Source organism: Orbicella franksi, chromosome 2 (genome assembly GCF_964199315.1).
Source record: "Orbicella franksi chromosome 2, jaOrbFran1.1, whole genome shotgun sequence".
Lineage (NCBI taxonomy): Eukaryota > Metazoa > Cnidaria > Anthozoa > Scleractinia > Merulinidae > Orbicella > Orbicella franksi.
Window position 1 is genome coordinate 2,551,405 of NC_138146.1, and position 14,348 is coordinate 2,565,752.

The 14,348-nt window shown below is 37.4% G+C and overlaps 1 protein-coding gene across 4 annotated transcripts; it reads left to right on the top strand.

Annotated features, from left to right (window-relative positions):
- Window positions 1–376: 376 nt before the first annotated feature.
- On the top strand, window positions 377–12,100 carry LOC145476246 (protein Mdm4-like). Of its 4 annotated transcripts, none has more exons than XM_081455361.1 (8): window positions 377–1,297; window positions 1,425–1,572; window positions 5,791–5,837; window positions 6,693–6,752; window positions 7,257–7,451; window positions 7,768–7,845; window positions 8,610–8,805; window positions 9,155–12,100. In XM_081455361.1, exons 2-8 carry the CDS (start codon window positions 1,535–1,537, stop codon window positions 9,630–9,632), a joined length of 1,092 nt encoding a protein of 363 aa, XP_081311487.1. In that variant the 5' UTR covers window positions 377–1,297; window positions 1,425–1,534; the 3' UTR covers window positions 9,633–12,100. The 4 variants fall into 4 exon arrangements, with proteins under 4 accessions (XP_081311487.1, XP_081311489.1, XP_081311490.1 ...); XM_081455363.1 differs by having other exon boundaries at window positions 1,430–1,572; XM_081455364.1 differs by having other exon boundaries at window positions 378–1,297; window positions 9,158–12,100.
- The last annotated feature ends 2,248 nt before the right edge of the window (window positions 12,101–14,348 follow it).

The following is a 14,348-nucleotide window of genomic DNA, read 5'->3' on the forward strand; positions in this document are numbered from 1 at the left end:
AAATTAACGAGGGTCGCTACTATCGGAAGTTTACGGTATGCCAACGGTGTTGAAGTAATTTTGGAGACAGACTGCAGGCAGTAAAGCCTAACACAGTGACAAATAACTTCTTGTAGAAATGTTTTTAGCATCGAACATACGGCTTGTGCTGTGTTTGTAGTTTTTTGGCTAGTTTTGCCGCTTAGAAAAAGGAAAAATTTTATACGGCTTGGTTAAAAAAATACATTGTACTTACAAATTTTCAACGCACAAAATAATATTCTTTTCAAAATCAGCCTCAGGTTTAATGTCGTAAATTTCAGCCTCGATATCCTTATAAAACCAAGAGAATGTCTCGTGATCAAACACATTCATTTGTGAAAAAAGAGTGTGGGTCGGACGGCCCAATGCCAGGCCAGGCTGCAAAACCATTTTTTATTTCGGACTAAAACCGGATTCAAAAATCATAAATTTTTGTGAACCTTGGCACTGCACCGCACACGTTGATACTTACTGAGCTCATGTGAGAGTATATCCCGAGGCTATCTAAAAGTGGTCTTCGAGTAGTTATTTCAGGTATAGTATTTCTTTAGACATAGTGGGAAAATGTATGGCTGTTAAAAAACAATTAACACCAACAAGTCTGAATGAAATGAATGCCGGGTCCTCAAAGGCCAAGTTTAAATGAGCAAAGTGAAGTTCAATCGAGAACCATCATATGGCATTTTTCAATTACACCCTTCTTTATGATGAAAGCATCTAAATACGAACCTTGAGAGGAACGAGGCCAGACCTGCATTATTAATGTTTTTGTTTTGATTTTGAGGCATTTAAAACTCGCGCCAGTTTTGCGCCATTTTTTTAACCGGTCGAGACTAACAAAAACATTCCTTACATCGATGTTTTCGATGGCTTCTAAAACTAATGAGATGAGACCATTTATTCATGTATTCTGTATTATCATTTTGTAAGTGAATAAAATCATAACGTGTCTGCGCGAGTCCCCGGCGAAAGAAAGAGCCAAAAGGTCACACACTCATCACAGAGTGATGCGCGCGAAAATTGCCATTGATCGCGTGCTGATAAAAAGCGCGCGAAAGTGAAACCTTGACAACACAAACCTGTCAAAATCAACCAATTAGCATCAAGATAAAAACCTCAACAACCAATGATAATCAGGACATGCTCGGGCAAGTTCATGAACTTTTCAGGCTTTCAATTTCCGGACAGATGCGTATCGCTTCCGTTGCTTGGGAGAACTTCAGCTGGAGCCAAACTCAGAAGGACATACACACTCCTCGCTCCGTCTCTTCACCCGGTTTGTGGTCGTTTAGTCTATGATTGTATCATAAAAACAGTCTTGCGCTGCTTAAGTGAGCTCGAGAACGGGAGAAGTATTTTTTTTGTTACAATACTGACTGAGATCGCTGTGAAATTCTCTCTAGATCAGAAACGCAAGTCAGCTTCGATCCTGCGGGTTCGAAAACTTGAACAAGAAAATCCATGCATGTGAGGTGATGCGAGCGAGGTGAAGTGACTGAAGGAGGGCTAGTGGATGGTAATGGATGGGGCCTTGCTGGAACAGAAGGCTTGGTAAGTGAAGAAATACTCACAATAACTCTTGGTGGTTAATTGCCACCTATTCCCTAAAGATTCTATCGTCAGCGTTTTGTACGAACCTTCCCTTACTATAACTGGTAGTACAGTAAAATCCTAAATTTCTTCACTACTGTTGACCCGCCTTTCCGTTTTCTCTTTTAAGCTGCTTGGTGTAAATCAATTTTTTTTATTTGCATCGGACTCTAAAAATGCTTCCAATAAGTAAGCTTAAATCAGCTAACAAGCATTTGTTTTGCAATATAAAGCTTATGGCAGTAATACCTTAGGAATCGCATGGTGAAAGCGGTACAACCATTCAGTTTCCATCTCTCCGTGCGATTACAAATTTATCCACTGTGAATATTTCGTATCGATAGACTGTTATTAAATTATCTTGCTTCTCTAAGGTTTGCACTCTCAAGAAAAGCCAGTTTATACGCTGCGATTTTTTTTTTAAAACATGAATGGACACATCACAATCGTTTCAGAGTGAAGCTTATGACTCACAAAATATTGGGAAAATTTCGTGTTATGGAAGTGTAGATGAGAATTTTCCCGCCTTATAACTCAGACATTTAATAACATCACAAGAAATTCGGAGGCCATAGATTTTTGTTGATTTTACCGTTGTATGCGCGCTTTGGCCATTCATACATGAACAACAAGCCTATGTAGTTACATGTAGAGAAACTTATTCCTTGTTGGTAGTGTACTTTCATTTTCGATCGAATTATCAAGCATTCACTGTCCTTAAGCTTAACTATTTTTATTCCTTGTCGCGACACGCGTATGAAATAAATCCGTGATTATATCGTAAGCCGTCGACTGATGCCGCCATAGGCAATGATGTTAAAGGTCGTTTTCCCACGCTCAAGGCTAACCTGTATCTAATTTCTTGGCATCAAAGTTTTCTCTTCCTCTCGCTTTCATCAGATTACAGATCACTTTGTTTACTGTTAGCAGGGAAGAGACATGACTTGACAAAGGTTCAAGTCTCCTCTTCTCAGTTTTCACCAAGGTGACTTTGGAGTCTTGGATAAGTTTTTGGCATTTTGTTGGAACCATTGATCGCGGTAATACGATCGGCGCCCTCAAGTTGCCAATAATTTGTTTCTTCGCCGATCTTGACATTCCTTTCAGCGATAAAGCTCACAAGCTTTCGGCATTATTGGCTTACAAGCGTTCGTACATGCCGACGATGACAATGTACGCAAGAAACTTTACAGCGTCAATTTCATTGTGAGCTTCATCCACGAAGACCTCGTGGCATTTGCATTTATGCATGCAGTGCTGTTGACCTAAGAGAGCTTAGTGAAAACCCAGATTATTGAGTTAACAGCCAGAAAACCCTAAAAAGATGTGGTTGATTACGAAAAAAAATACGATTGCATTCTTCCGTGATGACTACAAAAATTGTTGTATTGTGGTTTGTGACAAGCCTAGGCTTGCATAGTCGAACATGTCTAAACAAACTACAGCCCACTATGGAGAAATTACTGGCTCGCTTTGCAAAACAATCTTAAGCACCTTTGGGCTTGGTTCACTGCCCACGAATAATCAACTTGCCACCAATTGTTATCAAGTTATGCAGACCTCACTACATAAGCTTTTAAGTCAACCATTTGCCATCTGGAGGTTTTGCAGCATTTTACAGCAAGATCCACTCCTTACTTTAAAGCTCTGTCCATATGCATTTGCATAATATATTGATTGAGAGTGAAAACTTTTAGGTATTATTGCCAAAAGTCGTGTTTGTGAAATGTTGGCACTACTCTGAAAAGTGTAGATTGTATTCTTCCGTGTTTTCTGGGAAAAGCCTTTTTTGCATGATGTAACTGTGCAACATAGTATTTCTCCTAAGGGACACAAGCACTTAGTCAACATTTTTGTTCATAAAGATTAAGAGGACAGGATGTTTTTACAAACTTGAGCAGGCTTGCATCCTGTGGGTTATCATGTTGGGTGTGGGGTATATATTTTAACAGCTATGTCATTTGTTAAACAATAATAATAGCTTTGCCTCTGCATGAAGCATAACTGGGATGTCTAAGAATCCAGTAGTGTCTTCAAAGTAAAATCACTATACGCAATAATCTGATTTGGACTTCCTAAACGTACTCAAATTCTTAGTCTACATACCTTCTCTCTTGTGGTTTCCCTCATGCTTAGTGAGAATAAAGAGACGTGATCAAAGACCGATCAGCTGAAACTGTGTAGGATACAGTATAGGGAATTTTTAAACTGATTTTTTTCATGCAAGTTTATAAGATCAGATGTTTGCATTGCCCAATAGAGTACATATGTTCTGGGATAGATATATATCATCTTATTACATTCCTGATCGTCAGGCTACATGTTCATCCATATAGGGACAGAAATCTCCGAGCCAAACCTTAATCTTTCACTTGTACTTTAGTTGCTGTAAATCTACTACTAGTCATCATTTACCACAGTGGTGTAAAGTTATAATGATCAAATGCAGGAACAGGCATCTCTAAGCCTTACTTTATCAATAGCCACAAGGTTGGTAAATTTGTTCGTAAACTTGTAATTGTACCCATGCACAGATATAAAACAATTCAGAGATAGTTGTCAGCCCACATTTAATAGTCACTTTATTGGTGACTTTGTGATTTTAATACACCAATATGTACAAGATAATTAGTAATTACTCCTACACCATTTGTAGACCATTCATGCCACCAGACAGCTAATCAGTCATCTGCCTTGTGTTAATGGGCCTAGCATAAAAGTGCCTAGTTTCCGTCTTTTAACTTCTCTGTCATGGATCAAGGTTAGAGCTGTAGAGCACTAACAATATCGCAGGAGGTAAACCCCATACTTTTGCTTATATAACGTATAAATTTCTTTGTATTTTATTTCAAAACTAAAACGAAGCATTTTCATTGTTGATTTGATTAGGTGACCTTTTAATTCAACTTTGTTTGTGTTTGGGTGTAAAACAAATCAGTAAAGCAACAACTAAGTATTTTCATTCATTGAATCTATTTACGTAGTATTTTATTTGGGTTTTTTGTTGGTTATCAAAATGTTTCTCTGACCCTGGTTAGTATAAACAGAGTAGGATTTCTACATGCTAAAGAGCTACAGAGCTATTGAAGGACAAGTCCAGCATTGTTTCTTTTAGTGCAGTTCTAGTTTTTACGAACACCAGATGAACTTATGACCCAGCTCCCCGGCTGTTCCTATCTAATTCCAATCAAGACATCATGGTATCTATCTCTATATACACACAACTGTGTGTGTGTAACATGATGTGTGCAGTTGTATTTTAGCTGCAAAGTTCAATACTATTAAAGCTTGTTTTTATGCACAAGTTATTGTCGCTATGTTTTAAACACATTGGTTGAATGCTTTTAGCTGTGTGTATGTCAAGTTCTAGATGCACTTGAGACATTTGGAGAGCAACTCTTATGCTTCTCTCATGCTCTCCAAAATTCCCACATGCATCCACAAGTTAGTATACACACACTAAGCATGAACCAATTCTTAATCCTAAAAACCCAACCTTTCAAGGTAATGCTATTAAGTGGTACACTCCTGTAGTGCTCCTAAAAGTGAAAACTTTTCGATTGTAAAAACAATTTGTAGTCAAGCACTTTCAGGAGGTGCAGGGATAAAGTGGAAAAGATCTTGTTAGTAGGCCAGTCTGCAACTTGTTAACTCTTATGCCCATTTAAGAAATTCAAATACTTGTGGCAGTTACTGAGATCTTTGTTTCATGTTCACCAGGTGAAACCCTCTTCACCCCTCACCACCTCCTTCTTTTTCTCTTTCCCACCCTACCCTTAAAAAAGTAAATATACAGTATGAAAGTTCACATGCTGCAGCCTTTAACTCTTGAAGTCTTTTAGCTATTAAGAACATGATTTTTTATAATACAATAAGCACACTAGATCCGTGAACGCTTGACATTTTTGTTGTACATTTGTTATGACTGTAGAATAAAGGTTCTTCTTATAATGTATATTGTTGGCACTTTTTAGGTGTAAAAATGCTAAATACTCTTGTTTAAAGGAAGGGCCTGCATTCTATGGGCACTAAAAAAATGTACAAAAAAGTAACAAGTCTTCATGATTCAAGTGCCCTCATTGTTAAAAGAAAAAATCTTTCCTCATTGAAAACAAATTTCTTAATCAGTTAATCCATGTTTAATACTATAGCTAGACACATTTTTATTTCTCTTATCAGTGGGATACTGATTGCGCCGCAGTGTGACAGTTCCGACAATGAGCAAGGTAAATATTTCTGTTGAATCAAAGGTCTATGCCATATACATCTAGTTAATGATCATCAGAGGTACATACAATACCTTGGTCACACACATAAATCGTACATGGCACTTACTGTCAGTACTACTTTTGGTTTCTGAAAGAAGAACATTGCTGCTTCCTCTTGGGATGGCAATCGCATCTACTTTAGCCCCTATCCCAATTTACTACTCTGTTACACCCCAAGTATACCTGAACAATTAAAGAGACTGTGTGGGTGAAGTTTGCTCAAAAGGATATATCTGACTTATTGCAAGTTAGCAAATATGGGGTGCCAAACTCTTCTTTAGACCTTCAAAAATGGACATTAAACCATAGAAAGTTTAGATGTGTGTGTGTGTGTGTGTGTTTTTGTTTCGTTTTTTAAATTCCTGACAAATACTCCTTTAGAAATATTTCCAGTTGTTGAAAACATTTTATATCTGAAATTTTATGAAATTAGATTTTATTATTAAGGGGTCATTGAAAAAACAATTGACATGGAAATTGAGCCTGAAGCTAGGTTGACCCCACAAAGAATGTTAATGTTGAATTCAAGTTTTTCAGGACTTTCATCACTCAGTTAATGATAGCTGTTTTGATTATTTGAAGGATCCATTTGAGCATTACAGTAAAAATCAAAGACCAATGCCTAAGTTTTGTCCGAAATCACGACAATAATATACCCCATAATGAAGTGAAGTTCAATTCTTCAGAAAATTTGGAACTAACTATTCTATTCTATTCTTTATATTGGCGTGGTAATATATTAGGAGAGAGGTTTCATGACCACGACTACATTTTAGATATTAAATACAGTATTATTATCTCAAAATTACACAGGAAATTTTTATAGCAGCCCTAAGAAGCCATACAGGAAACGGAAAAGGGAATCTTTGTCAGGTAACTTGAAATCCTATGCTATGTTATGCCTGGATCTGTAGCAGAAAATAATGTTCGTATTACATTATGTTAAACAGTCTCCACAATAGGAGAGATTGAAATGGCATTTTTTAATGTTAAATGTTTGTTTTCTAAGCTCATAATAGATTTCTTCCAGACATTATCAGGCATTGTGCCAGTCAGGTTTGAAACTTGAGCAAACTATAGTGACCTTGCTGTACTTGACACTAGCATAAGATGATATAGCAAAGTGGGTTAATTTACCCCACCTCCAAGATAAGGGCCTGGGCTCTAGAGTATCATTTGACATTGTTCCATCTTGTACTTGTTTAGTTCATTCATCATTCCATGATTAAATGCATTCTTGTGAAATGGATGGACTTCTATCTATGTAATAGCTTATTACTGGACTCTCTTTTGGGTCATATTGCTGCATTTCAGCTTTAAAAATGTTGTAAAATTCAAACTGCAGTGTTAAGTGTTTTGTCTATTTTTCCTGTGCAGATGTTTTTGGTGTAAAAGGCAGTTACAGTCCTCATCGGCAGATTCCATGGTGCTTGGGGTTCAGGTCAGCAGGAGCATCAGAGAGCGAGAGCGACCTGTCAGAGCAATCCAACACGGTGTACTTTGTCAAAGGCTATGATTCTGCTGTGACTGCCACTGTAACTGACTCTGAGGACGACCTGTTTTTTCTCAGTGGTAAGTACAGAGTCCCTTCTCAAAGTTTCAAAGTGAGAATTAAAGAAAGTGAAAAGTAGGCATACATGCAGGCATGTATCTGGGTAGAATGACCTAGATTCATGCCATACATTTCCCTCATGAAGTTGAAAATGGCAAATCTCTACTTGGGGTTCTACAATAATGTGCATCTCCTAACTTTGTAGACAAATTAATTTTCCAAGTAAGTCATTTTTAGCATTCCAGAATCTGCTTTAACCTAAGTGAGGAAAACACATAAGCAGCTGCAACTTTCCCGATTGAAAAATGTTCTGTTTTACTGATTTGTTGCATTTAGAAACAGTGGAATATGAGCCACCTGATTCTGATAGTGATGAAGTAGAAGAAGAGGAAGAGGAAGATGAAGAAGATGACAGTACGTGACAAGTAGATGCACTTGTTCATACAGTAAACAATGAATCTGGGCTCTCTTGCAAGAAGAACAAATCATCAGGATGTTCTAAACTTAAGCAGAAAGCATACCTTAAATCCTTGAATTAGCGCACCCCCCTCGAATAAGCGCCCCCTTCGAATAAGCACCCCTCCTATTGGCCGAAATTTAAAATAAGCGCCTCCCCCTCCCCTCCCCTCCCCCCATTTTGTCAATGAGTAATGAGACAACAGAGGACGTATAGTTTTCGTCATGTAGTATCAGATTTGTACATTGTTTCAGTTTGTGAACACTTTTAGGGAACACGTTAAACACATTAAGTACTAAACTTTGAGATCAGCTGTTTCAGTAATAAATAAATAAATAAATGTTGCTGTTTATGCACGGATGATGTATTAAAAAAATGATCATGTCAGGCCACGATTTAGGAAAAATTAAATAAGCGCCTGCCCCCCCCCCCCTCGAATAAGCGTCCGTGTCTTCTCCTAAATTTGAAATAAGTGCCCCAGGCACTAATTTGAGGATTTACAATATTTCCTTGAGTATTCAACACTGACTTTGTCATTACAACTTTAGTGAGTTGTGTTAAAGATAAAGCAATGAAACTTGCAAATACTACCAGAGGCCAAAATATATCTTGTACAGAAGAAACTTCCCCTTTTGGGGGCTATTTTCCTATTCCACACAATATGGCTTTTTTATGGCCTTACTTGCAATGTTTTTTTTTTTGTATTTTTTATCTGAATTAGTTGTTATTAGCTCAGACGAGGAAGATCCTGGCGCTGAAGGCGGAGACGAATATGAAGGTGACAGGGAGTCTGATTCTGAAATTGACGAAGATGACTTGTGGGCATGCTCACAATGTAACTTGAAAAACCATCCAATGTCACGCCAGTGTGCTCGTTGCTGGACAGAGCGACATGAGTGGCTTCCTCACTTGAAAAGGCAAGTGTACTTTGCAGTGTATTCAAATCCTTTCATAAGCAATTCAGTGTTTACTTTGTAGGAATATTTATAATTATCCCTACAGCATCAATACATTTAACATGCAGGTAAATGCCAAAATATCTTATTAATGTTTGGGAGTCATTAACAAAAAGAGCTATTTTGGACTAAAAACTATTTCAGGAGTATTTTGAATATCAAAGGGACTAGTCAAATTATATAAGGGAGGGAGTTCTCAAAAAAAAGCTTGTAGTGGACAAAGTTTTGTTACTTATATTTGGTTAAAGTAGATGCCTGTGGAAGTGTGCAGAACTCAGGAATGAATTAATTGTCTACTTTTTTTTTTCAGCAGGTTGGCTTCAGAACCTGCCATGAATTTGTCAAGAGTAACAGACATGCCTAGGTCGCCATCCCTCCAAAAATCATCATCACTTGCTGTTGCGCCAACGATAGAAAATCCTTGCTCATCATCATTAGATTTAGTAACACTCAAGCAACAAGACAATTCTGATTCATTTGTTACAGGTTCCTCTGCATCAGCAGAGGGGAATTCTCAAGGACAATCACATTCCACAAGACAAGTATCAAGTACTGAAAATGCTGAACAGACTATAACACAACACTCTGAAACTAAACCCTCTGAGCCAGCTTTTACACCAGACTTGTGCGTCATTTGCTTGACACAACCTCGAAATGCAAGCATTGTTCACGGACGTACCGGTCATCAAGTATGCTGCATTGGTTGTGCAGAGAGACTAAAGGAAGGTAAAAAGAAATGCCCTGTTTGCCGCAAGAAAATCAAGCTTGTGGTGAAAAACTTCTTCTAGTTGATGTACATCTCTTTCAAGACCTTTTATCTCACTGGCAGAATTTTTATGTACATGTACTGTGCATGTGTTGAAATTCTGTACAGAGTTCCATTTGTATTCCAGGGCACAGTTGGTAATGTAGGTCTATTGTATAGTTTGACTCATGCTTAACTACATGTATACTTCCCTCTTATTAGCACTCAACTCAAGACAACTGTTCTTTTCCCTTCTCAACTAAGAATGTTAACACACCATACACACATTTTCCACTCATGTGAATTTTTCCACTTATCAGAGAGTACTTCATTTTATTTTCCAACGGTAATTTAATTGCCGAAATGTTTCAAACTACTACTACATGTAACCTAAAAGGTTATTTTCAAACGGGCATTTTCTTTAATTTGAATTTGCAAACAAGCTAAGATACAGCATGGCAGTCATGTCCAGATGCCAAGGTTGATGACAGGACCATTTCTTGTGAACCCTTGTATGTACGTAGGCTGGCTGGTTCCCCTTTGGATTTCCTTGTTGTGAGACGCCTTGAAGGCATTTCCCTTAGCCTGCTCTGCTAGGATAGCATCATAAAGTCCACCATCATGGGTCCCTCCCATATGTTTGATTTAGTATCTCATGTGACTTCAGAAATAAGCAGAAGACAACACAAAATATTCCAAAACAGTAAAGGTATGCTAAAATGGTGCCATACCTACAAAGTTGCTGAAGAAAGTATAAAATATCAACAAAATGGCAAATAATGACTGCTTGTCAAAACTTGGTGGCTATGGCAGCTTCGTGACCTGTGGGCAAGCGGTTAGATGATCATCCAAGTCTGAGTGAGTTGTGGAGGGGAGGGGTGCATCTCTTCTTTTATTTAGGTTAGGATGAACATGTAGTGCTCATGTTATGTGGCTGGGGAAGCCACTTTACTCTCACTGTGCCTCTCTCCACCCTGGTATTGCACATCAAAGAGGTAGATCTGAGTGTGTATATTTTTTGAAGTGGCCATATTAGAGGTAGAGATCTTGTGAATTCTGATTTTGCTGGGACCAAGGGAACTGTCAGAAATATAGAGGTGTCTGTATTATGGAGAGGTTTGCCTGTCATTGGATACCAAAAACTGTTAGGGTATCCTGACAATTGCTTTGGGGGGGTGGGGGCGGTAACCTCAGTGTTGTGGACTGGCAGGGAAGTAGATATAGTCATGATCACTATGGAAACAAATGACAAGTGTTGGCCCTATGATTCCATAAGGATTTTCTGAATATCTAAATAACTGATAGGGTATTCTAGTGATCACTGGTTTAGTTTCATAACTGACCTCCATGTACAGTGGATAATTTAACTGAGTAGTAATAATTTAAAAACATCGATCAGCAAGACAGGACAGCCATGGGTATTAAATAATATTATATTAAGTATTGCATAAAATTATGTTTTAAACATTGATGTAGTTTCCATGTGGGAACACATTACATAATCTTATTGCTTTATTTGTTTTTGAGAATTTTGTTTATCGTGAATGACTGGCTTAAATTAAGCAAAGTTTTTGTAAACGTTCTTGAAAACTTTCAAATGGTAGATAACTCAATATAATTTTTTTATCATAGATATTTAAAAGTATCAATCTGATCAGTAAGCTGTGTACGTATGGTGTATACCGGTATACCGGTATACAACACCTGACAAACAACCACACAGCGCTAGTTGTATTTGGGATATTTTGGAGCATACATTTTTTGGATTAAGAAACATGAAAGGCATCTAGCTTTTATAGAATTTGCAGCTGTATAACATTTTTAACTGAAGAATTATTTTTTAGTCAAAATGTCAACAATCAACAAGAGTATTTTTAGTGTCTTTTTATTTCTTTTGTTTTGTTTTGTTTCTTTGACCCAGTTTAATCTGCTGGTTGAAACATAGGTAAAATTATTAACTCACTGATGTTGTATTGGATATACGTGTAAGTGAGGCTCCATCCATGTTCCAGTAGAGAACAAAATTAACTAAATACTTTTTTACAGTACTTCACAAGTTTTGTTGGTTCACAGTGAATCCCATTAATTGGAATAATAACTCCTTTGTCAAATTGAGTCAAGATAAAATAGAAAGTTGAAAGTTCTTGTCTTGGAATACATCCTGAGAAACAAGAGACCATCTCAAAGAAAATGCTGTATGCTGTATTAGAGTAATGTAGCTCGCAAATTAAAACTTGTTGAATTCAGGGGTATGTCAAAAGCAAATGCATTATCAAGCATTGCGCACCTCGACAGAAATATATGTGCTAATTGCTACATCAGACATTTCATGGAGTACATATCAACATGAACGCAAACCTCTTTCGTTGTAAATGGAGTTTTCAAGAATTTGCTCTTTTTTAAGAGGCTCACAAGTATTATTTATTATAAGATGTAATTCATTTTATAGATATTAATAGGTGTTACATGTACATAGTTTGGATGATAGCTTTGAGCAATTTTTTCCTTTGATTTCATATCACTCATGAGAATGCCTTTGTAAGGTTAATTGTGTACACCGCGTTATGGAAATGTTTTTCATTTTTGGGTTTCTTGTTTATATCAGCAAATCTCGGATTGCTACATTTTGTTTTTAAAACTTAATGCATTATGTGGCAATTCAACATTTGCTGCTCAGTTTGTGAATCAAATCTATAGAAATCATGGTAATATTCATCTAGATGATAGGACTTGGTATGGTGCAACCTCAAACATGCTCCGTTTAGTGAAGCAGAATTCAGTTTCTCCGAATATTTGGTTGCACTGTATGAAAAAGTTCTCAAGGACTTAAAGAATAAATTTACAGTGCAGTTCAACATTATGTGTACTGTAAAGTTCTTTTTTAAATAGTTTGCAGGTAATGCATTTTAATTGGTTTAGTTTCAAGTAGTACCAACGTGAGATATGAAATATATTTTTAAGTGATAGATTCATGAGGACAAAATATATATTTTGTTATGTATAGTGTAACACAAGCTAGTTGACAGAACTTTACTGTAATGTAGAGAGTACAAAGTGTCAACTTGGCGTGGCTGAACTGTCTTGCTGATAAACATGAATTAATTTATTATCACTGTCTCTAATGGAATAATAAGTTAAGGTATGCAAATTGACCTTTTTAGGTCCTAGTTCAAACTATTTTCCTTAAGGCCGCCATACATGTTTTTTTTGTTAGCACAATGTCCTGATTTAACGCGAGTTAAATGCTGCAAAAGTTTAATTTTCGCGGAATAAATGAACACTTATGCTTTGTCTAATTTCAGTACGATGAAAAGGTGATTCCAAACTGAGAATCGTTTTTGTTAGGTCTTTGACGTGTAATGAACACAACCAAAATTGTAGATGTCAAAGGAACGATTGGGCCGAAGAAATTACCTCCTTGGTGATTGAGCGAAAGCAGAAAGGCAATATATTTTGTTTTGATTGCCCTTGGCATAGTCTACAGCTGACAGATATTAACAGGTCAACGTTAGAATTTGAACGGAGTTTCAACTTAGGGTGCAAAACGTTTTAGAAAGGATGTGTTCTGTAGATGTAGGCTGTGTTGGTGAGAACGAATTTTAGCTATTTCCTGTTGTTTGTAGAACTCGCAGAGGCCTTGCTAGAACAAAAGCTCTCCCACAAAAGCCTTTTCATTTGTGACGGTATTAGATGCAACCAGAGGAACGACAAGACAGTTTAGCATTCCAACTAGTTACATAACTTTGCATTGCAAGGCCTCTGTATTACATGGACAGTTAGTTTCTACTTTTGCCTTTCTTTCTGGCAAGCATTCCAGTGTTTTGAATGTTCTTTACACGAAGAATACAACATTACAACCACCATTGTTTTACAGGAAGCCGCAAGTATTGTTTTGTTTGCTGTCATTTCTGTCTGTTGTCAACAGCATGAAAACCTTTTTGTCTTTGTGTTGGAGACATTAATAAACTTGAAGCGTGGTGGAACGTATCTCAAATGTGCGTGATTTATGCTTCATTGTAGAGTTTGACGAACGAGAAACTTTGACGTTTTGTGAGAATTTCCACAACTTTTTTTAGCTCCACCGAACTTTTTCCGATGACGTGTAATTTCTGTGGGCTATTTTGTAAACTTTTAAAAAGTAATTCGCTATAAATATTGTAGCAATATGATCTTCAGAGTGAGCATTCATCGCTGTCGTGAATTTGGAAACGTTGGCAACGGTTAGCCTTATTATAAAGCCCTGGCCAAACCGACTCGCAAGTAGACGCAAGTTGAAAACTTGGGTCCATTGCTACTTGCAAGTCCGTTTGGCCACGGCTTTAGTTAGAGCACTATTTGAACAACAAAACAAAATCTTTACAATCTTTTCCCACGCCCTTATCCTGTTTGACTTCCAATTCTTTCCTTTTTCTGACTGGGGCGCGACAGGTCAAGTGTACGTGACGTCACTATCGCGAGCTCATTACATCCTCGTTGCCAGGCTCTCTCCTCTGCCTCCCTTGGTCGTTGGAAACGAACAAGGGAGGCAGAGGACAGAGAGCCTGGCAACGACGTTGATTAAACTGGGGAACGATTTCTGGGCAACTGGGTCCTCGCGCTCGTGCCAGTCCTACACCGTATTTACACATTACACGACACAAGGCGTTTGATCTGAAAATTAATATAAAATACTTTTAATTCTTGCAAACCCAAGGCTAAATGTGAAATAAATATTTTTCGCCATTTTCTAGTCATTGCGCAATAAGTTTCAAGAAATGTT